General features: G+C 47.6%; 1 protein-coding gene across 5 annotated transcripts in view; it reads left to right on the plus strand.

Moving 5' to 3' along the window:
* Positions 1-25,314, plus strand: part of ETV6 (ETS variant transcription factor 6) — a 251,169-nt gene that overhangs the window by 178,146 nt on the left and 47,709 nt on the right. For all 5 annotated transcript variants that reach the window (XM_042991764.1, XM_007076316.3, XM_007076315.3 and 2 more), the window contains one exon: positions 20,434-20,598. In XM_042991764.1, coding sequence (XP_042847698.1) covers positions 20,434-20,598 — 165 coding nt within the window. The remainder of the gene's footprint in view (positions 1-20,433; positions 20,599-25,314) is intronic.

Below are 25,314 nucleotides of genomic sequence, written 5' to 3' on the forward strand. Positions count from 1 at the left end.
TCGCTTATCTGCCTGAGGCCTTAGCTTCAGGACACGCGGGGCCTTTCCTAATGAGATGTGTTCCTGCTCTTTCCCCAGAGCTCAACGTCCTCTACCCCAGCCTCCCCAGTTGGTTACCCTGTCCCTTCTCCATACTCTTTCTCTGGTGCAACCAGTTCCTTCCATCTTGGAAGAAGCCTGCCTGGATTCTATATCGCTCTTCACTACCACCCCGTGTCTTTTTTTCCTTCACAGCCAAGATTCTGACAAGAGCTCTCTGAAAAGAGTGCCTCTGACACTCTGTCTCGGCTTGTGAGATGTACTCGCCCCTGGTTTGTCTCTTGCTGCCCCATCCTTCGAGGGGTGGACCTGTTTGAAATGGTTTACCTCTTCAATGGTTTCTTTCCGTCTCCTCTCCCCCAGGGGCTTCAAAAATCGCTCGTATGATAACTCCTAACTATCTAGCCTAGGTCTATCTAGCCTAGGTCTTTCCCTTCAGTACCAGGTGCACATACACGACTCCAGACGGGGCCGCTCCCCTAGCTGCCCCGCAGTCCTCTCCTGGTAAACAAAATGAATATATTTCTCTCCCCGTCAGTCCTCTGTGGGCAAGGGTGGGTGGGCACCACTCTCTCGTCGGAGGAATCAGAAGCCTGGCTTTTGTCATTGCCTGCTTCCTCCAGAGTTCATCTCCAACTTCTGTCAATCCTACCTCCATGATATCTTGAGCCCAACCTTTCTCCCTTCCCTCTGCTTTAGCTCAGGCTAACGATGTCTGTCACCCCCATTCCTACAACGGCCTCTAACTGCTCTCCTCGTACCAGTCTTGCTCTGTCCTAATTCATCTTCCACTCTGCAGCTGGAGTGACCCTTCGAAAACAATATCTGATTATGTTACTCCCTTGTTAAAGATCCTTCAGTGCCTCTTAGCAGCCTGAGGAGAAAGTCTAAAGTCCTCAGTACAGCAGACAAGGGCCCTCCTCATAATGGCTAACATTTATCAGGTGCTTCGTCTGTGCCAGGCACTATCCCGATGCTCACAGCTCTTGATGCTCACAGCTCTCCGACGTAGGTCCTGTTTCTATCCCACTTTTACCATTGAGGAAACCAAGGTGCAGAAAGGGATGTCACTGGCCCAAGATCACACAGCCAGTAAGTTAGGGAACCAAGATTCAAACCTGGGGAGCCGACATTCAAACCCAGGAAGCCTGGCCCTGGGGCCACACTCCTAGCCACTGTGTTATACCGTCTCTCCTTCGCAGGGCGTAGCTTCTCATTCATTCAAAAATATTTACTGAACACAGTGTGCCAGAAACTGCTTGAAACATCGAGGACAGAGCAGTAATCAAAACAGTTCCTTCACTGCTGTCATCGGTTTTTGTAACTAATTACGATAAAGATCAAAATATATTTAATCAGGAGTCTACCTGTGGAGTCATAACAAAGGCTTTTTGAAAGCATATTCAGAGACTGGATGTTAAGATAAAAGAACTTTAATGATGGTAACATTTGCTTCATTTGAATAGCTTTCCAGAGAATAAGATTGCATTTAAAACAATTTTTATAGGCATATCCTTTGATCTGGTGAACACCAAAAATAAATAAATAACAAGGCAGGTGGGAGGGGGGGATGTGTTTAATGAAGAAAATGAATAATAAGATGAATAGTGAAGTATATAGATTAGTGATAAATGCTAAGGAAAAAAAAATAAGGCAAGAAAGAAGATAAGGAGGAGTCTGAGAACAGAGATTTGTAGTTTTATGTGGAATATCCAGGGAAGACTTAAAGGAAGTGAGGATATCTAAGAAACCACACCAGCTAAAGAAACAGCAAGTACAAAGGCCCTGAGGTAGGAATGTGCCTGGTATGTTTGAAGAACAGCAAAGAGGTCGGTGTGGCTAGAGCAAAATGAGGGAGGGAAAGGAAGGAAGGAGACGGGTTCAGACAGAGATCATGTGGGCCCCTAAAGGTCGTCTTAAGGACTTTGACCTTTACTCTGAGTGAGTTGGGAAGCCCCTGGAGGATTTTGAGACGAGGGGTGACATCATGTAAATTCAGGGCAGAGGAGGGACATGTTTTAATGGATCCCTCTGGCCTGTATGTTGAGAATAGACTCTAGGGGAACAAAGGAGGAAGCTGGGGGACCAGTCGGGGAGCAGGGCCAGAAGTCCAGGTGGGAGATGATGGTGGCTGGGACGAAGCTGGTAGCAGCAGAGGTGGTGGCAGTGGTCAGATTCTGGATGCATTTTGAAGGCAGAGCCAACAGCATTCACCTGTGGATTGGATGGCTGCAAGGCGTTGGGGCCCTGACATCTGGAAGGATGGATTTGGCGTTCTCTGGGACGGGAAGGACTTCGAACAGCAGTTGGGCAGGTGACGGCAGGAGGGCCGTTTGGGACAGATCAGGTCTCACGTGCCTCTTCAGCATCACCGTGGAGCTCTTGCTTTCTTGCTCCCTCCCCTCACATAAATGCAGGTTCGCATGCATTTCTGCGTTTTGTCCTGGCGAAACTCCTCCGTTGCCCAAACTGCTTTGGCTCTCTCATAGGTCCCGGCCTTTGTACCTGCTGTTCCCTCTGCCAGGAAAGCTTCCCTTCAGTTCCCTTCAGTTCCCTTCCCCACCCTTCAGTTCTTCCCTGGCCCTGCACTAATGCACTGGCCTGCCAACCGTCTCTTACATTCCCTGCTTCCACCCCGCCCCGAGATTTTAAAGCCTTGTGTCCCTCACCTTGATGGACCTTGCACCTTGTACAAGATGCAGTCTGTAGGGGGTGCCTAATCGGCTAGACGGATGGGTGCGTGGATGGAGAGATGGACGGATGAGCACTTAGCACAATGAGACCAAGCTGTGCTTTGGTGGTAATGATGGGAATTCCCCTGGAACACGGCCAGGTGAGATGATCACCCCAGACTGAAATGAAAGAAACGGCAGATGTCAGGAAGTTTCTGTGTTCATGCTGGCATGTGCGTTAGAACACTCCGGCACAGGGGCCCCTTTCCCGTGCACTCTCCCCACCTTCCTACCCCAGCCCTGGCTCCCGGTCTTGCTAACCTCTGGCATCAGTGAACATATACCCTCTACCTGACACATCCAGGTCTGTAGGGGAAGTTTTGGTTATAAAACCGGAAGAGTGTTTCACCTAATGACGTGTTGCAGGCTTGCTTTCCGCGGGCCTCCGGGTCTGCCAAAGCGATCCGGCCTCATTATTTAGGAAGCTGCCTCAGCCAGGCATTACTAATTTGGGCATTGCTAATTCGGATGCCTATTCAGGCAAATGAGCAATGAATGTAAAGTGCTTTTGTCAGTGAATTGCCAGTGAAGACAGGGGGAGGGGTGAAGTAGAGGGAAGGTGATAGAATGTTTTGAGTTTTTGCTTCGATTCCAGAAAGGACAGTCATTGCTTCCTGGAAGCTGCACTTGGCAACAGGCATGGAGAGTGGGAAAGATTTATTTCCCTTCGCCAAAGCTCAATAATTCAGCTTGAGTATTTCAAATCGATACATTTCTTGCAAAGTTTCCAAAGGCTGCATTAAAAAAGCCACTTGAAAAAATGATCATTATGTGGCCGCATCCTTTGATGAGACCAGGGCGTCAGGGACGGGTCGGGCCTTCCAAACAGACCCAACCCGACAGAGAAAGGAGGCTTTTCAAAGCAGGAAAGTCAAGTTAGAGTGGACAGCAAGCCCAGCCGCACCTGCCCAGCTGCCCGCGGCCTTGCTGTGTGGGGCTCTTTCTGGAATGAACGGCTGACTCGCTCCTCCTAGGGCTCGCATGGGGAAATCTGTGGCTAACACGTAACTCCCTGTTTCTCTGAGCTGTGGTTGGTCCCTGAGCATGAAGGGCACTCACTGGAGGAGACCGCCCCCCTGATCTACGAGGACTGAGGTGTCCAGCCAAAGGCTGAGTCAGTCGAATTTTCGTGAAGTCTTTAAAATTCTGACATCTGGGGCACCTGGGTGGCGCAGTCGGTTAAGTGTCCGACTTCAGCCAGGTCACAATCTCGCGGTCCGTGAGTTCGAGCCCCGCGTCAGGCTCTGGACTGATGGCTCGGAGCCTGGGGCCTGTTTCCGATTCTGTGTCTCCCTCTCTCTCTGCCCCTCCCCCGTTCATGCTCTGTCTCTCTCTGTCCCAAAAATAAATAAAAAACGTTGAAAAAAAAATTTTTAAAAATAAAATAAAATTCTGACATCTGTCAGTCTTGCCTTCTTGGGATGGGAAGTGGGAAGGACGGCAGAAGGTTGGGGGTCTTTCTGCCGCTGTCACTGCTGTCACTTTCATCTCCACCATCCATTCCTTCCATTTGGAGGATTTTATCTTCACTAGAATAGTCCTTTAGTCCTTTCCATGAAAGAAGCCGTGTATTCCCTCCCTTGGCATCTGATGCCCATCAAGGCTATAGCCATTTGATCATGTCTTCCCTTCCGGATGCTGGGTCTCCGCTTTCTCGTGGGCTGTGACTCCCTTCGGGTGGCCAGAGACCTCTCAGAGTAAGGATCACACTTCTTTGACTTACTGCCACAAACCCCAGCAAGAGTTCATCCAGAGACATAAGAATGTTGGTGCTCTCTTTTACGCGATACCAGGGGCGTGCTGCCCTTGCAAACCGGAAGTATTCTGGGACAGAGTCTGGGACGATGGCACTCCAGCCGTGTCGGTTTCAACGTCTCTCCGAACCCACAACACGGTCGCGTGGCCAGAGCCCGTGGACAAGAGCAAAACTGCTGACAAGCTAGCCCCAAGATCCAGTGGGGCTTTTGATGGAAAAGCCCAGAGCAGCCGAGAGGAGCTCACCGGCCGTTGCGGAGGCTCCGTTTGAGAGGGGCAGCTGAAAGTGACAATCTTCTCGTTGCTTCCAAAGGCAGCCAGTGCACACGGGGCAAGGTCTAAAGGGTCTGGAGCGCTCTAGCTGTGATCTTGGGAACTTCCCAGCCAGGTCCTTCTTCCAGGAAGACCCCACACTGAGAGGCTGCCAGAGTGAAAGCAAGTTGAATAGGAGAGGAACAACAGAGACTAAGGAAGAAAGGTCCCCGAAAGGAAACAGAAGGAGGAAATTTCAACCAGCAAGCTGCCATATATTCGAGCACTCCCGTCAACACAATAGAAGAGAGAGCTTTGTAAAGTTGGAACACGCCTTGTTCTAAAAGTTCAGGAAAATCAATTTCACATGAAACCGCGCAATAGGAAAGTAGTGAGGTCAAGTCCCATACAAAGTTTTTAGAAGATAAAAGAAAGTAAGAAGCAGAATAGCACTCCTAACGAGTGTCCTAAAGACATGGCTATGGAACCATTCAACAACTGTAACCTGCCATCCAGATGAGCTAAAATTCATTAAGAAAATGCTATTGAATATGGAGGGGCGGGGGTAGACAACATAAACCAGAATTAGGAAAACTTAGAACTAAGATGCCAGAACTCAGGAAACATTTAAAAATGAAAGAAAAATCATTTCAGAAATGAAGAGCAAACTAGTAGGAATTCAAGATGAATATATCATAAACGGCCATGTTGAAGAGAAACAGAAGGTGAAACACTGGAAATTGTTTGAAATGAAAGCGAAGTAAGCGACTTTTGAAGATTCAAGAGAAAGTGACAACTATTGGAGAGAGGCAGGGGAATTTCAGTATGTGGATAATAGAAGCCTGTCAGGAGGGAAACCAGAGGTTTGCATAATTCCGGTCTCTGCCTGTCTTCACATGGCCCTCTTTTGTTCTTCTGTCCCTCCCCTGTGTTCCTTCATAAGGACACTTGTCATTAGATATAGGTCCCGCCTGAATAATCCAGGATGATCTCATCTCGAGATTTCGACCTCAATTACATCTGCAAAGATCTTTTTTTTTAATAAATAAATAAATAAGGTCACATTGACAGGTTCCAGGGATTATGACATGGACATATCTTTTGGGGGCAGGGGCCACCATTGAACCCCCTACAGCTGCTGTGCTAGTAGGTGACGGAAACAGGATTTGATTTTTATTTTATAATCAAGTTGCTAAAGGCAAAATTTCATGTTTCCAGCAGATTAGCAGTTCTTGCCAAGAAACCAAAGTAGACGGCATGCTTTATAAATAGCAGGACAATAGGGAGGTCAGCCTGCCGACCACCTGGAGGCCTCACCTGGCTCACACTCTGCCCCGGCCTCGGGGAAGCGTTTGTGCGCTGTGTGAATGAACTTTCCTTGGGCTGTCAGTGATGGGCAGCTGTTTTGCAGACTCTTGAGTCAAAGTTAAAAAACAGACATAGCCCTGTCTGTCTCCAGAACTCAGGGCACTCAACGTCTGTATTATAAACACTCACACCGTTCCCAGTGCAGAAGTAAAAGCTCCTTTGAAGGAGTCGTACGGGGGGTGCCTGGGTGGCTGAGTCAGTTACGCGTCTGACTCTTGCTCTCCGCTCAGGTCATGATCTCACGGTTTGTGAGTTCAAGCCCTGCCCGGGGCTCCGCTCTGATGACACAGAGCCTGCTTGGGATTCTCTGTCTCCCTCTGTCTCTGCCCCTCCCATGCTCAGGTGCACTCTCTCTCTCTCTCTCAACTACATGAACATTAAAAAAAAAAAAAAAAAGAATCATACGTCAGAAACATCTGTAGGTAAAAGTGAACAAAATTTCCTTCCCTCAGGCGCCTATAACATTCTGCCTCCTGGCTGCTTCAGACCCCCACTATCCTTCAAACTTGAGGGTCCTCTCACTCCTTCCTCTGACACGCTCATCTGACTGCCTAGCAAAGCTAAGGTGTGAACGGATTATATTGATTTAGTGTATTTCCTCTACCATCCTCCCCTTCCACAGACGTCTTCGTGCCTCCATCCAAAGGAGTGAATAAAACTGCAGACTAGACAACAGAGCCAAAGAGAAGGATACTTGGCAGCAAGAGAGAGTCTCCCTTTGGCCACGGAATGTTTCTGCGGTTCTGGAAGGCGGCATGGGTTGCTTTTGCTTTGTTTTTTTGTTGTTGTTTGTTGGTTTTTGTTTTTGTTTTTTTCGTCTTCCTGACTCCCCAGCAACCGTCTTAGGCCCTGAAACCAGGGGATTAGTAACCTTCGCAACTCAGATACCAGGGAGTTTAACTGGTGAGAAAGAAAGATTACAACTTTTTTAGTGGCTAAATCTACAAAAGCCATTTGCCTGTGAATTTCCTCCACACAGAAGCGACGAGGCAGAGAAGACACACACACACACACACACACACACACACACACACACACAAATGCTAGTTATCTTTAAGTAGAAGCTGCTTTTACAAGTCTGATTTTTTGTTTCGTTTCATGAGGCGTCCACAAATCTGTTGAAATGGTTTCACCCGGCCTCTGTTGCCCCGTTTGCCCCTCCTAATGCTGATTCAGCTTCAGCTCAGGCAGCCTGGAGAAGGAGCGATGATTGGGCACCAAAAGGCAACCGATGGGGCCTTGGAAATGCTCGGAATCCCTCTCCTAAGAGTCAGGGAAGGAGGTGATGGAAGAAAGGGGGAGGGAGAGGGAGAATTCTCCTTAAAAGAAGATATTTTCCAGAAAAGCATCGTTTTGTAAGGGTGGTAGGTTGCTTGAACCCTGGTCACATCTGCCTTTTGGGCCGTGGTTGTGTCTTCCAAGGCCTGCGGAGTTAACATTGTAAAAGTTAAACACTTCTGTCAGGCTCCCTTTCGCCAGCCCCTCCCTCTCTGCTCCCCCCCCCCCCATCCCCACCCCAGCCTCCTGTTCACCCCACAGGACTCAGTGATAATAGGGACTGTCTCCATCCTGAGAAAAGGCAGCCCGCTTGTTTAAGTTTGCCTGGAATAAAGAGAACCCTGGAGGGAAGGGACCAGGCGCAGCTGAACCACACAAAGGAAAGCCTCTCCCATGCCAGTGACTGGGCAGATCAGGCCCTGTCCAGAATGAGAATGAGTTCAGCCCTTGTTATGCTTCGCAAAGGAATGTTCTGTGGACTGTGGCCCGCACAAGAGACGATCCTGTGTGGTTTAAAAGAGCCAGAGGGGGAGAAAAGGATATTCGTTCTTCTTTATTCAGACACCCGTAGTAGATCTTCTGTGTTTTGTGGATCATGCAGAGCCAAAGGGATCCCTCTTTTCTCCGCACCCCTGTGTTTCCACTGACGATTAGAAAATCTTCTTGCGCCTGCTTTTCCTGGCAATTTCCCAGTCTGCCCCCTAATCTATTTAAGGAGCATTTCAACTTTTAATATCTATTTTCCGACATTTTTTTCCTCTTCAAAATGGACTTCTTTGTGTGCATAGATGTCAATAAAATTGAAAATAAAGTGTTTTCTAGGGGCACCCGAGTGGCTCAGTCAGTTAAGCGGCTGGCTCTTGATTTCAGCTCAGGTCAGGATCTCGCGGTTCATGATTTCGAGCCCCTCACCAGGCTCTGAGCTGACAGTGAACAGCTGCTTAGGCTTACAACTTTCTCTGTGCCCCCCCCCAAATAAATAAGCTTAAAATAATAATCATAATAATAATAGAAAGAATTTCTTTCTGCCCTGTGGTAGGAGACATGCTGCCCTTACTTGCCTCTTTCCTTTAGAAGTTCAATCACATCTCTCCTTCAGTGGTATCTCTCCTATCCCAGCTGCCTCACTGTTCATAAATTAAAATAATTTGCAGTGCTTAACCTTCACCAGTCTGAATACAAACTTGCCGTGTGTTAGCTACGATTCCTAAAATACCCGAGGAAGGGACATTCCATATTTAAGGTCAGGTGTGTGCATTTCATAAAGAAGTGACCCCCACAGTTGCCCTGCGTCATTTCATTGCTGCCCCCCCCCACGCTTCTCAGTGCGACAAGGGCACCCCTCCTGCCTCTCTTCTCTTTTCCTCCCCAAAATACCAGGACAGACGAATGTGTGTCTTCTCTTCTCGCGCCTAAATTGCTGCTTACCAAAATTGCGAGTACCTGTCGGCAGGCCCATTTGCATACGTGAGGCTCAAAATTACTAGCCTGATTGTCCAGGGGTCGCTACATAGACATTTATAGACAAGGTCTGTAAACTTTGAAATTAGAGCCAAATATTTGTGTGCGTGTGCGTGTGCCTATGCATTCGGCAAGAGGGTCCGTGGGTCTCCCTGAATTCTCAGAGGGGTCCATTGTCTCCGAAACTTAAGAACCCCTCTCCATTGGCACTGCTACACCCTCATCATTTCTCTTCTCAATATGGCTTCAGTCAAAATGTTGCTGTTTTGTTCATCGTGAAAATGTAAACAATTTCCACCCGAAGTGAGCATTTCAGTTGCCTCACCCTAGTCCAGGACCCAAATGGGCTCCAAATCTGACCTTTCTTCCTCCAGCCTCTCATCTGCTCCCATCCTTTCTCTCCATCGCCTCCTGAGGCATTTTCCCAACCTGCAAGCACACTGATGATGCCGGCCCCCTCCTCAAAGCCCTGTGCGGGCCCCAAAGCTCCTGACAGAGCCTTCACAGCCTGCGAGAACCCCTGCTCAAGTTCCTGAGGCCCCAGGGAGCTGCAGGAAGGATTCCATTCTCCTGGAGATATGTGGCAAAGTACGGTCAATCTGCCGTCCAGCCTCTGTCCTACCCAGTCCCCCAAAGCGCACTGTGCACTTCCCGTGTACCAGACGTGGTGGGAAGTCTTTATAAGGGTTACCTCATGTCATACTTAAATTTGCCCAAGGAGATAAGTGCTATTCTTGGCCTCATTTTACTGCTGGGGAAACTGAGGTTCAGAGCTGTAACTTGCCCCAAAGCACTGAGCCCACTAGGCGGTAAGACCAGTATTTGAACTCAGGACTGAGTCCAAAACCAAAGTTTTTATCTAAAATATCACATGCCTCTCACCACATTGGGCTTGCTGCCCCAAAGCGGAAATGGGAAGGACTCTTATGTCATGTTTGCGAGGGTGAGTGGCAGGCGCTGGGCCAGCTTTGCTGTCAACAGGTTTGCTGCTAAAAACCCTTTTGTGGATAAAACTGAGTGAAAGCCAGAAAAATCCACAAAGTGAAGTCTATAAGAAAAAAATTTTTCTTTTGATTTTTTTTTTAGTGTTTGTTTTTGAGAGAGAGAGACAGAGCATGAGTAGGGGAGGGGCAGCGAGAGAAGAAGGCACAGAATCCGAAGCAGACTCCAGGCTCCGAGCTGTCAGCACAGAGCCGGACGTGGGGCTTGAACTCACAAACCGCGAGATCATGAACTGAGCCGAAGTCGGACGCTTAACCACCTGAGCTACCCGGGCGCCCCTACACGAAGAAATTTTTTGAGGGAATCGAATAGGACTCTGGATCTGAACTTGAACATATAGTCTTCTTGCTTTGGGGATCTGGGCCAAAAGATGTAGGTGGACCCTTCTAACCTCTACTTGGGAGCCGAGTGCCGAGAAACAGGCTAACCTTGAGGACAAAAATAGGAAATGTTTTGGAACTTCTAATTTCCTAGTGACAGAATTTGTGTGCTGGAAGCAGTTTTGATCAAATAGCAAATCCAAGGTCAGAGGCAGACCCAGAGAAATGGGAATACCTGGCTTGTGGGAGTTACCTCGGAGACCAGGCCCAGGGTGGAGACTGGAGGACTGGCTGTGGGGGGGATGCTCCCGGAAGGTGTGCTGGGAAGCAGCTTGGAGGTCTCCGATGATACTCGGTTTGACTTTGGAGGGTTTAGTTATCCTAAGGTAAAGCCTGCCCACCGCGACCCCCTTTGCAGAAGGCACAGGGGGTCTCTGGGGTCTGCTCAGACTTCTGGATCCACAGCTAAACCAGACCTGCCATGAGAAGTTGAGTTCATGGTTTATTACTCCTAATTCCCTTGCGTCGTCACCATGCGTTTCAGAGTACCGGGGACACTTTTATATCCATTGCATCCTTTGACCCGGCCAAAGTTCACTAGACTGACCTGGGGCTGCGGTTCTGGTCCCAGGTGCATTGTGACCTTGGGACAGTCCCTTTACCTCTCTGAGCTTCCGTTCCTTCAGCAAGGACAGTTGCACCAGCCTTAGCTCCCTCACAGAACAGTTGTGGGGCTGATCCGGGCGCAGCAGCATGTGGTATTAGTAAAGTACCACCCAGATCTGAAGCATCCTACCCGATGAGCATGGCATTGGCTGGGAGAGGGGTGACAGTCACAGGCTGCAGCGCTGGCCCGGTGGCGGACCGGGGATCTTGGTGCAGTCTGGCATCACGGGGGGACCGCCGTGTGCCAGGCGTGACGGGAGAAGCGCTGAGAAACCTGTGTCAGCTCCGTGCTTGCACGTTTTGACTCTTAACAGACGCTCCTCGCAGTTAGCAGTTTCATCTCTTAGAAGGAACAATGAGGGGCCCTGCAAATTTGGACTCGGGTCTGACAAACAAGGAGGCATCGGTCGGCAGAGTAGAAATGATACAGGGACGCGCTGGTGAGAATACATCATCTTACAATTGGGAAAGAGAAATGAAAGACATGGTCAGTTGTGCTTTCAGAAGTTTAGAGGAGAAGTGCCTGTGGTCCCACGGTCCACAGTGCTCATGCACAAGTCAGAAGAGTCAGAGCGCTTTTGAAAATGAACTTCCAAAAAAAAAAAAAGAAAAGAAAATGAACTTCCGAAGGCAGATCACGCGCGCAGGGCGCTCGCTGAGACGAGTGGGCAGGAGGGTAACTGGGGAAGCTGATGAGGCTGTATTGGGGACATTCTCTGAGGAGCTCAAATTTTACATGGGCTTTTTAAAATATAAAGGTAATGCATGCTGAATAGAGAGAAGTGGGAAATAAAAAATGGAAAGGAGAGGCACCTGGCTGGCTCGGTCGGTTAAGTGTCCAACTGTGGCTCAGGTCATGATCTCGTGGTTCCTGAGTTTGAGCCCCGCATCGGGCTCCGTGCTGACAGTTCAGAGCCCGCTTTTGATTCTCTGCCTCCCTCTCTCTCTGCCCCTTCCCCTGCTCACACTCTCTCTCAAAAATAAATTAAAATAATAAACGTTAAAAAAAAAAGGAGATGGTAAGCATCACCTGTAATTCTCCTGAGTGACAGTTGCCATTAATATTTTTATGTTTCATGGTAATGTTATTCTGTGCATTGCTTGGGATTATCATACCGACGTACATATGCTATTTGGCATTTTTTTTCATACGAATAGATACTCTTTATAAGAATTACCTGATTGTTGGGGCTCCTGGGTCGCTCAGTCGGTTGAGTGTCCGACTTCGGCTCCGGTCGTGATCTCAGTGTTCGTGAGTTCGAGCCCCGCATCAGGCTCTGTGCTGGCAGCTCAGAGCCTGGAGCCTGCTTCAGATTCTGTCTCTATCTCTGTGCCCCTCTCCTGCTCGCACTCTGTCTCTCTCTCTCTCTCTCAAATATAAAACATTAAAATATAATTTGAAAATAAATAAATAAATAAGAATAAGCATGGTATCAGCATGCTGATTTGGTTGGATAGAGTGACATGAACAAGTGGCAAAGAGAAAACCGTGCAACTTCTCTCTTTCTTCCCTCTCTGCCATCAGGGAGGATGGTTGTCAGACCGAAACAGGTAGTACAAACATCGGCATAAGGGAATTAAAGCCTCATGGGAGAATTGATGTAAAAACGAGTCTAAGTCGTTCTAAATAAATTCACTGCTCTTGGCCCATATGACAAATGAGAATACAGAACTTACAAGGGTGAGAGTTAGGCCACTGACAGCGATCCCTGAGGGTTGTAGGGAATGGAAGAGGGACTGAAAGAAAGACTGTGAGCCACCGTTTACCTGATATTCACAATCGAAAAGGAGAAGAGAGTGTCCGTACAGACTAAAAACAGCTGGCGTGATCTAACCTCCAGGTGGAATTCGGGACAGGGTTTGAAACGCAGATGTTGTGAGCACATAGGAAAAAGTTGTCCCTTCAGAGCCCAGCATTTGCTCCTTCTCTGCTTCCTCTATCCTCTTCGATAAGGTCGTGGTTACTTATTCACGGACACGAAGAAAGCATTTCATTGAATTTTAGACGGGTGCCGTTTTGGCTGAGCTTGAAAACTATAGTCGGCTACCAGAGTATTTAAATGGACTGATCATTGAACCCTTGCACCCCAAAGGAGCTGATAACTTGATCAGCATCCGTCCAGAAGGAGGTGACTGTTACATCACCAGAGTGCTCCCACCTCAGCCCTCACCTAATCCGCATTTTGTCAGGAGCCTGTTGCGGTGACAGATGCTTATCAAAGCCACAGAAGACATGAAGCTGTAAAGCGTGGTTGTTACTAGAAATAGAACCAAATCCGGAAAGACTGCAGCAGGCTGGGAATGATGGCAAAAAAAATAACAAGATGAAATCTAATATTGATTCAAGTACATTCCTCCAGTTGGGTTCCAAACACCAGCTCTGTGTGTGCAGGGTAGGGCAACTGAAAATCGTAACCGTAGTAACAGTAGCTAATACTTATTAAATGCTTGCTACGTTCCACATACTGTCCTCTGCGTGTTTTATTGTTACCACTTACATAATCTTACTGTATACTAGCTTTATGGCATCTTCACATTTGATAAGCACATCGTCTGTGATCCACTGGTACTTACTCACAGCTTGCAGACTGTCCCCTTTTTTTCATTTGAGTCAAGTGAGACACAGAGAGGTCGAGTAACTTGCCTGAGGTCACACAGCTGGGGAATAGTTTCAGTGCTGGCGCTCGGTGCCTGCGTGCGTATCCACTGTGACGATTCATACGGCCATTGACGCCCTTCTCCCTCTCTTTTTTCGGTCACGAATTCAATTTGATGTTCTGCCAAAACACCAGATAAGCCTAGACAGAGACGTATAGGTGGTTAATAATACAGACTTTGGGCCAAGCCGGCTGGCTTGTCCGTTATCCTAGCTGTGTGACTTTGGCCGGGTCACTTAACTTCCCTGTGCTCCAGTTTTCTTCTCTAAGGAGGGATGGTGATGGTTTCTGTCATACAGTATTGTTGTGGGGATTATATGAGTTCTGTACAGAGAGCACTGGGGACAGTACCTGGGACACAGTAAGTTCTTGTAAGTATTTGCTGTCATTATGAGGTTCTCGAGAAGCAGTATGGCAGGGTTTTAAGAGTTGGGACTGTTGGGGGCGCCCGGTGGCTCAGCCACTTGAGCGTCTGAGTTCGGCTCAGGTCATGATCTCATGGGTTCCTGGGTTCGAGCCTCGCATCAGGCTTTGTGCTGACAGTGCGGAGCCTGCTTGGGATTCTCTCTCTTCTCTCTGCCCCTCCTCCACTCGTGTTTTCTCTCTCCCTCAAGATAAATGAATAAAACTGAAATAAAAAAACAGAGTTGGGAACTGTGGAACCAGACCACCTGGGTTTGGATCCAAGTGCCACCATGTCCCATTATGCGTGCTACATTTTTTGCTCGTCTATAAAATGAGAATAAGAATCTTTGCAGAAAATATTCAGTCTAAATGCCCAATAACTTAGCGACTATGAACAATAGAAGTCTATTGTCCAGAGGAAGAAAGTTCTGGCCCTGCTCCTGGTATGATGTTTAGGCATGGGAGCTAAATATGATCTCTGGAGGAGGCAGGTGGGTTGGGGAGGGTCTAAAAACTGCAATTGAGAAATTACGTTTGGACCAATTAAGGACGTTTAATCTGAAGTCAGGATGACTAAGCAAGGAAGTGATCATTTTCCTCATTCATGTCGGGGGTTTACAGAATTGTTCTGTGTCATTGAATCGAGTTACGACACAGCATGAGATGCTGGAAGCAGGGAACGTGGGGCGGCTCGCTCGCGGTGCAGCCTCTTAACTTTTCCCAGCTTCAGTTTCCCCGTGAGTGAGATGGGTGGGAGTTGGACTAGATCATCTCTGGGGTGTCGTCTTCTCTTTTACCAGTCTATCCCATAAGCCATAGCGTCTGTATCAAAATCCCGTGTACACGGCAAGGTTGGGACAAAGGATGTTTTTGATGACTGTATTTTGTAGCACCAGAGCCTGAACTGAGTATTGTTCGAGCCGGTACAATCATCTCCTGACTCCGAGCCCCCTGTTCTCCTCCTCATCTGTTAAAACTGAAATGGGAGCAAGACGGATTTCACAGAGCTTTTGTGAGAATTACATGAGGTCATACATGTGAAAGCACCTTGTCAGAATGTTATGTGTATTATTGCCTTGGCCGGCTTATAGCTTTTCCAAGAATTGGAATATGATAAAACACTCTTAGGCACTGCCCTCTATTTAAAATAATGTAATCTGTTTTCCAAGACCCAGAAGGTCATTCAGGAAGTTACAAAATCTTGGGGTCATCGTTGTGAGCAGGTGGTAGTTTGGTGGTAAAAAGGTCCTGGCTGTTTATATGATTGGGTTTTTAGGATTCAGATGAAGCGGGACTATGTTCCCAGTGTGTGACCCGGAAAGGAATAGAGACCCCATCGTCTAGGCGCCTCATTTTACAGAATGAAGTTGTCGAGCCCGGGAGAAAATGCCCCAAATCACCTGTTAGCTAATGGCAGTTCTGGTGGTAAAATCCGGGCTCCTGACTCCTAGCCCACTTTTCATCGTTCATTTAAACATTAGCTGAGAGACCTTGAAATGAGGCTTAACAATGTGCTGGTGAAAGTCGCTGCCCCCTTGAACGTGGACTTGAAGAAATATTAGAAGGAAATTCAGGGCGTTGAAGGGTACGACACCAAGAACTTCACTTGACCCACTTGGGGAAAAAAAACTGCAGTGGAATGCTTAGGAATTTTCTTAATAATAGCGGTTCATCTCTTCTGTATAAAATGCTTCTCAAATATACTCTGAAGTGAATTGACGTTAAAAATGGCAGGTCTTGGGGCGCCTGGGTGGCTCAGTCAGTTGAGCGTCCGACTTCAGCTCAGGTCATGATCTCACGGTTCGTGAGTTCGAGCCCCGCGTAGGACTCTGGGCTGATGGCTCAGAGCCTGCAGCCTGCTTCCGATTCTGTGTCTCCCTCTCTCTCTGCCCCTCCCCCATTCATGTTCTGTCTCTCTCTGTCTCAAAAATAAATAAACATTAAAAAAAAAATTTTTAAAAAATGGCAGGTCTTGGGGCGCCTGGGTGGCTCAGTCAGTTGAGCGTCCGACTTTGCTCAGGTCATCATCTCACAGTTTGTGAGTTCGAGCCCCGCATCAGGCTCGCTGCTGTCAGCGTAGAGCCCTCTTTGGATCCTCTGTCCCCCTCTCTCCCCGCCCCTTTCCTGCTCACACTCTCTCTCTCAAAAATAAATCCAACTTTTTTTTTTTTTTAATGCAGGTCTTAGTAGGCTTATTATGTGCACGGGGAGTAGTAGAACATAGGCGCAGAAAAATGGTCTCTCTTCCTTTCACTCATCATTAACTGCTATATTATTCGATTTTGTTGAGTTAAAGTTGCAAGAGATAACTGTGAGGACGGTTCTGCGTTATACGTTCTCCCTCATCTCGCCCATACGGCTTCTGTTACATTAGCAGCTGTGAGCCACATGACGTCTCAAGACCAGTGCCTATGAGCATTGAGTGCCCGCGGGCAAGTAGCCAGCGAGGGCGGCACTTTATTCCTGGATGTGTTCAAAGCGGAGCGCCACCTACACCTCCCTCCTCTTCCCATTTATAAATCTACTTCTCCAAGGATATACAGATTTTTTGGCTCTATTTTTAGTCTGTTGATAACTTGAGAAAGCCTCCAACGATCAAAGTCTTGGATGGGGAGGATTCAATTCACCCAGTCTTTTCTGCATCCCTAATAGACGCTGAAAATCAATCCGAATTCTGACTCTGGGTGGGAACTGCATGCGTAAGTGTACTGTGATGGATAAGAACACACACCCTGAAGCCAGACTGCCTGGGTTCAAATCTGCCCCTCTCGGCCCCTCTTGTTTCCATGGCCGTAGGACCTTGGGCACATCCCTTAAGTGCACTGAGCCCGAGTTCCCCGATCTGAACCCCTATGTCATGGTTTTGCTGTGAGCATGCAATTAAATGAGCTAATATTTACAAAGTGCTTACAATAGTGCGAGATGATAGACGTGCCTAATAGATGACTGTTAAGTAAATTAAATGGTCCTGATTAGACAGAGTTGCCTCTGGGTCCAAGGCTCTATTCCATTTAGACACTGTAACTCCCAGGCTGTAGGGCTGTTAGGTTGGAGGAAAGGGGGCTTCTTTTTTCCCAGTTACTCTAGAGAATGAAAAAAGAAAAAGCAGGACTTGACTTTGAACACCGAAGTTTATCAAGCCTCTCTCCAGCTTGGTCTATGTGTCCACCTTGTCCTTACACCCTGACCGGTTTCCTCGGGGGCCTCAAGCAGGTAGCTGGGTCTGTCAGTGTCACTTCTGTAAAACTGCTAGGATCGCCTGGTATTCCCTGGACTGACAGTGACCTGATGGGTCCCTTTTGCACACAGCCCAGGGCCTTCATGCCGGTTCCCCACGAGGGGGTTTCCGCGGTAACTGTGCTTGCTTCGGGGGACCGGGGCTGTGGGAGAGATTAATGGGAAGTGAAAAGAGAAACTGTTGCCTTTCACCAGAAGGGCTGGTTGGAGTGTGTGACTCCTCTTGTATTTAGGGAAAAGATTACTCATGAGTATTTTCTTCCATAGAATATAAAGAACCTCAAATTACTACTTGTGTCCCCCCACCCCCATTCCCCCCACCTCCCTCCGGTTCAGTGACTCCTCTGCAGACACTTCAGCGTTTCACTCTCATTTCCCCTCCCCAGTGGGATTCGGTTCTGTATTTGCCTTGGCGCGCGCACTTCCAATAAGCTACCGCATCGTTTTTCCTGTTTCTGACTGTCTTCTGCTCCGTGGCCCATCTACCGCCAGGCTCTTTCCTAGGCCAAGCTTGACTGGAGCCCCCTATTTGCACCCCCCCCCGCCCCCCGCCGGGCCTGGCTGTGCCCGTGCTGCTCCTGTGAAAGAGAGGAAGGGGAAAAATTCCCAATAACAGATGACTGATCGCTGTGCTGTTTCTGTTCAAAGGCGACACCGCTGACGATAGGAAGTAAACATTAAGGTTTTTTTACCGGTTCAAAAGTTGAGATTTTGCTAAGCCGTCCTCACGCCCACTGCCATTTCACTGTGATTCCAGATATGTGTTTTGTCAAGGTCGTTGGAAAGACGGGAGGGGGGGGCACCTTCTGTATCCAAGGACTGTTTTTGATAGGCATTACTTCTGGGTAGAGTTAAGAGCCAAAAACAAAACCTTAAATTCTTTAGTGGCTGTGTTTTATTCTCAGGATCATAGAGCAGTAGCATACTATACATTATTTTTTTTTATTTTTTTTTTTTTATTATTTATTCTTGAGAGAGAGACAGCATGAACAGGGGAGGGGCAGAGCAAGAGAGGGAGACGCAGAATCAGAAGCAGGCTCCAGGCTCTGAGCTGTCAGCGCAGAGCCCAACGCGGAGCTCGAACCCACCAGCCGGGAGATCATGACCTGGGCCGAAGTTGGACGCTTCACCGACTGAGCCACCCAGGCGCCCCATACTACACATTATGATTTCATGATGCCACTTCCTTTTGCCACATAAAATTGTAAAACTTAAAACCGAAGGGAAAAAAAGCTCTTGGACGCCCATCTCTAATTCTGCCAGTGCCCGTACTTCTTTCTTGGTGTCCTACATGAGAGACTGCTTGAGAAAGGACTTCCCCAGAGTTCAAGGAAGCCAGCTACCATTCTTCAGAACTAGACTTTGCAAAGGAGCCACCTGGAAGACGGAGCCAATAGTCATGCCCAGAGGCTCTGGACCTTCTCCAAGGGAACTGAGCTATTCCTTCCCTGATCCACGAGGAAGGAGAAACAGCATACACAAGTAGACCAGACAGTTCTTTGTTATGCTTGATTGAAGGATGAAAAGGTGACTCTTTCCAGGATCAAACTGAAGGGCCCTTTTCGAGCACACTCATGGAGTCTCCTTAGGAAGTTTAAGTAACTTCCTGGAGAGACTGAAGCTCTTCTTGGCAAACCCTGACTCCATTGTATTTGAACCATTAATTCACACGGTGCAGTTTTGGAGAATGAAGCTCTGTTGGGCACGTAGCTCCTTCCAATCCCTCAGTTCTCATTTTGGTCTCAGGACTGCTTTCAGTTGTTAAGAATTATTGAAGACCCCAAAGAGCTTCGCTCATGTGGATCCTGTCTATATTTACCATATTGGAAACTAAAACTGAGAATTTCAAAAACACTTAACTTACTGAAAAGTAATAAGCTAAGCTGATGTTAGCATAAATATATATTTAGGAATATATCTTCCAGAAAGTAGTGAGAGAAGTGGCATTGTCTTACATTTTTGCAAGTCTCTAATGTCTGGCTTCATAGAAGATGGCTGGATTCTCATGCCTGCTGCAATATCACACGTTGTGTAGCTTCGAGAAAATCCCACTGTATACTCATGAACGAATGAGGCTGAAATAGTAGATAACCTCTTAATATTGCTATGAAAAGAGGTTTGACTTCATTGACACTCTGAAAAGTGCTTGGGAACCCTGAGGGGTCCCCAGATCACACTTTGAGAACCACTGTTCTAAACCACTTGAATGATATGCCAAAGATGTCCCACAACAGCAAAATAAAATAAAAATATAGATTCACAGTCAGACTTCCAGAAAAGCCCAGCCTGATTTCTCCTCTCCACCTAAGCTACAGCCCTCCCTTTGGCCCACTTCTGGTCCCACTCAGAGCCCAATACCACCCCCGGCAGAAAGTTCTAACATCAAAAAGTAGAATAAAAAGGCAAAAGACCTTTTATCCTTGCTTTGCCCTCTCATTCCCAGAGGCTAGCCTGATAGTTTCCCAGAGGCTGAGTGAATTGCTCTTCCTGGAAGAAATTTCACGGAACACTTTATTATTTGGCAGCTCTCAAAGGTCAGGCCCGACTCTGGAACGTTCTCACTTCAAAAGGACACTGAGGGGGCGCCTGGGTGGCTCGGTCGGTTAAGCGTCCGACTTAGGCTCAGGTCATGATCTCTCGGTCCGTGAGTTCGAGCCCCGCCTCGGGCTCTGGGCTGACAGCTCAGAGCCTGGAGCCTGTTTCCGATTCTGTGTCTCCCTCTCTCTGCCCCTCCCTGGCTCACGCTCTGTCTCTCTCTGTCTCAAAATAAATAAACGTTAAAAAAAATTTTTTTTTTAATAAAAAAAAACAAAAGGACACTGGGTGGCAATCAGATCAGCTCTAATTCTAAGGTCCCCTCCGAAGCACATTGGCATTTGTCATGACTCTGAGTTCCTTGGGTGTTTCAGGCCACCGTGGAGCTTCAGCTTTGGGGCATACCTGAATCAAGGCAGCCCCTGGACCTGGGCAGGGAAGGGCAGGCCAGCAAGGCCTAGGGTCCATCAAAGACTAAAAAAGGATCGTTCTTCTCATGTTGCCTCTGAATAAATAGTTCATCCGATACCACACTTGGGCACTTACAAATCTTGAGCTTTGCCTTGGGATTCAGAGTTGAACATAAGAGCTCTTCAGACCTGGAGACTCCATTTTATTAACCATTCAGAAAGCTTTTCCTTTATTCCAACTGTCTAACTGACAAGACCTTTTTTTTTTTTCCTCCCTCTCTCTCTCTCTCTTTCTGCCTCGCTCTCTCTCCAACAGGCTTGCAGCCAATTTACTGGAGCAGGGATGACGTAGCCCAGTGGCTCAAGTGGGCTGAAAACGAATTTTCTTTAAGGCCAATTGACAGCAACACGTTTGAAATGAACGGCAAAGCGCTCCTGCTGCTGACCAAAGAGGACTTTCGCTATCGATCTCCTCATTCAGGTGAGAGTCTGGACTCCTGACACGTGTTCGGCTTGGAAAATCTGTTAGTCATTGCTTGGTCTTTGCCACCACCCATCACGCCCAAGAAATCCCCACGGTAGGTCACCGTGAGCACAAAGACCGTGACCTAGCTTCATAGAGGAAAGATTTTGCTGACTAAGTCCACTGGAGGGGAAAAGAGGAAGAATTTCCAGATCGAGGGGAAACTTTGAAGGTCGGGAGAAGGACCCACAGGGTCCTTAAGGAGCTTAAGGGGTCTAGTTGTGCCACCAAATCAAGGAGAAAATGCGTTCCGGCCCTTTGACTCTGCCTTGCTCCTGATTCTGGAAACTTTTGAAAGTGATGCTTGAGAGTGAGTGTAGGTGGTGAACTGCTCAGTTAAAACCAAAGACACAGGAAGAAGGGGCGTGAGCCCTTGCTCAGGTAGATGGAGTAGAAAGGGAAGAAGACGTGAGGGAAACAGAAGATAAGGATGGGAAGAGGTGGAGGTCCTAGGAGCCACGGCAAGTGTAGAAATAAAGGGCTTTGGGTGATTTCCTTTGGAAGTACTGATTTTTCTTTTTTAAGCTTATTTCTTTATCTTGAGAGAGGGACAGAGAGAGAGTGCGCGCGAGCGCAAGCAAGGGAGGGGCAGAGAGAGAGAATCTCAAGCGGGCTCTGCACTGTCAGCTCAGAGCCCGATGCGGGGCTCGAACCCACAAACCGTGAGATCGTGACCTGAGCTTGAAATCGAGAGTCGGACGCTTAACCGACTGAGCCACCCTGGTGCCCCAAGAGTACTGAATTTTTTGAAGTATGGCATCCTGTAGCTTATAGAAATCCTGAAAAGGGCAAGTGGAAGATTTCCCAGGCTCCTCTAACCGGGCAGTTTTGTCAACATAAGGGCTCCGAAGACCGCATAGGAAGATTTGATTCAGCAAAGAGCGTTTGTACCTACAAAATGTATTTCTGACATAGGTGTAAGACTTCAAATGAACTTTCTAATTTCACTTCTTAAACTTTATGGATACTTAGGAGATAGTTATTTGGGAACCCCGTATGTGAAATGGGGAACTTTTGCCTTTTGAGGGGCTAGTTATTCAGGTACCAACAGGCGCTCCTTGTCTCAAGCCTCTTTGTGGCCAACTTTGATATACCTTGTCTGGTGGAGACTCTCTTTGTCTTGACAAAGGGCAGAGATCCTGTGTAAGGTCTTGGCATAGTTCCCTTATTTACTCCATAGTTAACCCTTACTTACTCCTGGAGGCCTGCCAGAAGTTAGTAAACTAACTGTCGTGAGGAAACATCCCCATCACAGGGCGTGAGGTAAGGATATAGAACAGTATCTCCCCCGCTTTTCCCAATCGCTGCAAACCGTTTATATGAGGAAATGATAAAGGGAAGTTTCCCTGAGAAGTATAGAAGTTATTGAAACTCGAAAGTTCACATCTCTGAAAAACAGATCATTTTTAACGTCTTACAAAGGAATGGACCCAGCCATACCTGAAAAGTTTTGTCTCAAATCATTGATTCTTTCTGTAGTCTCAGGGTAAGAAAACTAAAACAACTATATAAATAAATAAAGCTAGCCTAAAAGGAAACTAAATAGTCCCCTTTTTCTTAATATTTATTTATTTTTGAGAGAGAGAGAGACGGAGCGTGAGCAGGGGAGGGGGGTGGGGGACACAGAATCTGAAGCAGGCTCCAGGCTCTGAGCTGTCAGCACAGAACCCAACGCAGGGCTTGAACCCACGGACCACGAGATCATGACCGGAGCCGAGGCCGGATGCCCAATCGACTGAGCCACCCAGGCACCCCTAAATAGTCCCTTTTAATGCAAAAATACTTACCTTTTCTGTTCCAGTGGAACCTCAAAGGTATACTCAAAGGAGCAAAGCTACCTCTCTGGAGGAAAAGAACTTTTAACTCTTTAGTGTGTTCCAGAAAAACCACTCGTGTCAGGCAAACGAGGGAAAACACAGTGATATGTTTTGACTGGATTTGACTTAGCCCTTAGCCGGGGCTAAGACTCCCTGAGTCTGTAAATCCCCCCCAACCATCATATCTCAGGTACTCCTTTTCGTTGCTGATTTCTTTTTCTCCCTAGAGGTCTCTCTCCGCTTTACTTAGAAAGTGGGTTCTCTCTGCTCAAAACTGGAAGCCAGGATAGGCAAAAGCCTACCAGTAGTCCCCTGCCATTTTGTCAGGTCTTTGCCAGAGTGGGCCATGTGGAATATAGACAGGCTCCCACTGTCCTGCTGGATAGGATTGCATTGAACCTAGAGGCAAAAGGAAGCTGGAGAAAGGAAAGGGCAGAGCAGGATGGGGCTTAGGAGAGAAGGAAGGGAGTTGATTTGGAACACGAAGGATGGATAGAACGGAGAAGGTGGGGAGAGAAGAACATTCCAGGTAACTGGGGCAGCACTATCTTAATGTATCTGGATGACGTGAAGTAGCCCATCTGATGAATGGAAGAGGCGGGAGGTAGGAGACCGGATAAAGCCAGTGCACTCGCTGGGCCTGAGGTGCTTAGACCCCAGGTCGGTGGCAGTAGAAATTCATTCCATGCGTATTCTCTGAGCACCTCCATGCTAGAGTTACAGAAGTGCGGGCTAAGGAGGTTCAGGCATCGCAGAGGCAATTTCTGGCTGGATTGTCAAATGCAGCTCAAGGGTATGGTAATGGAGCCGGGACTTTGAAAGCTTGGAAAGGAACCTAAGGTAGAGGTAAGGAAAGGTGTTAAGGAGGAGCCGTAGGCCAGTTCATGTGCCGATGGGGTTCAGACATAAGGCCACACAGATTCCATCCTGCCTGAAACAGTGTTCGTCGTCACTCATCACCCCTTCCCCACTTGGCCGAATGCCTTTTCCTATTAGAAGTTCTGCTGACCTTCTCCGGGAAAGCTTTCCCTGCTTCACATCCCTGCTTCCCTGATTGTGCCCTGCCTGCCTTCCTTTTCCTCCACCTCTTCCCACCTCAGTCTGGGCTAGGTGCTGTTCCTCTTATGTCGCAGAGCATACCCTAATTCTGTCATGGCTCCTGACACACACACACACACACACACACACACACACACACACACACACCATGTTTTATAGGATTGCTTTCTGTTCTGCATCCCTCAACTAGAGGAGGGAGTTCATTTGGGTAAGGGTTGTGTCTTGTCAAGCTGGCCTGTCTGCACCATCCAGTTGGCACTCAATATTGATCGAATGATGACCCAACACATGAGTCCCTTAAAGCCCGCGTCAAGAAGCTCGGATTTTATTTGGCAGGGCGTGGGAAACCACTGACGAGTTTTGATCAATAACAGAATTGGAGCCCTCCCTTTGGAGCAGACCTTGGCTGTCAGTGCATAGGGTAGACTCATTTGGTCACTAAAAACAGGAAAACCAGTTAGGATGCTATAGCTACAGTCCTAATTGGAGACATTGAAATCCAGAACTAGATCGATGAGAATAAAATAACAGTACTTCAGGCACGGAATGGTTAGCTAAGAAGAGGGGCTCATCTGTAGGAAGCAGTAAGATTCATTTTGGCCCGGCAATGCCACGGTATCCAAAAAGATACGTCCTGTTCTGCTGCTGGAAATCTGAGACCGGAGCCAGGCCAGAGCTGGGAATAGTAGACGTGAGCATTACCCCTATTGTGTTGAGCTGGGGGTAAAGAGAAATATATACTGCAGGTAATTTAATTAAGGCATCGACCAGAAAGCCGTGGACAGAATTTCAAGGTGATACCTGCCAGGAGGGGCTGCAAGAAAACTGACCACAAAAAGAGGGATATTGTCAGAGGGTTTGGAAACGAGCTGCGAAAGAGTTCAGGAGACGTTCACGTGGAGTGGCCGCGTAGCAGGGTAGTGAGGCATGATCTACCTACTCGGATTCTCCTCGGGTAGGGACAAGGTGTAAATAGAAAATCTTCTTCAGTGTTCCCATGTAGCATTTGCCACTGCTTCTTCTGACATGGGCTTTCTGGTTTAGCGTTTGATATAGTAGATGTCTGGAGGCCCACGTTCTATACGTGGCTCGTCCGCAGGTCACAGTACTTCTTTGGCCCCTATTTTCCTCATCCGTAAAATGGGATTTCTACCATATGGATCCAAAGCCCCCTTCGGCTCTTAACAGTTAGGCCCAACCTCAGCCAGGAAACAATATTAAGCTTCTATGACATAGTACAACCTCCTACCCTACAGGCAATGAATAAATACTTTGATCCCCTTCAACCTATATGTCTTGTAAAACTGATACTTCGGTCAGTTTTTTTCTGTCTTTCTTTGAATGTTTTTTGCTGCCTCAGATGAATCAGCAGCAGCTTCTCGCTAGTCATGGAGCCGCTGGAATAAGCAAAAGTATCTGGTTGCCCCGTCACCGTGAATTGGATGTTTATAGCTTCCTCCCAACCTTATTTCCTGCCTGGCCCCACCCAGAATAACATTCCCCAACACAACCCATTTCAAATGTAGAGAGGAGGGAACAGTGTCCAATGAATTTTAATGACCTGAAATATTAATATATCGTAGGTCCAAATATGGTAGCCTCTCTGAACTCTACATTCTTTGACCCATTTCACAAACTACACCTGTCTTGTCCATTTCCAGGACAAGAGTTCTCCATGTTCAACCTCTAGAATAAAGTGGGGAACATTTAGCTTTAAATAACATATTATCTCCAAACAGAAGATGGTAAGGCTGAAGATACATGGGATATTTTCTTTGGAATATTCTCCCAGGTAGGG

The sequence above is a fragment of the Panthera tigris genome, chromosome B4 (assembly GCF_018350195.1).
Source record: "Panthera tigris isolate Pti1 chromosome B4, P.tigris_Pti1_mat1.1, whole genome shotgun sequence".
NCBI lineage: Eukaryota > Metazoa > Chordata > Mammalia > Carnivora > Felidae > Panthera > Panthera tigris.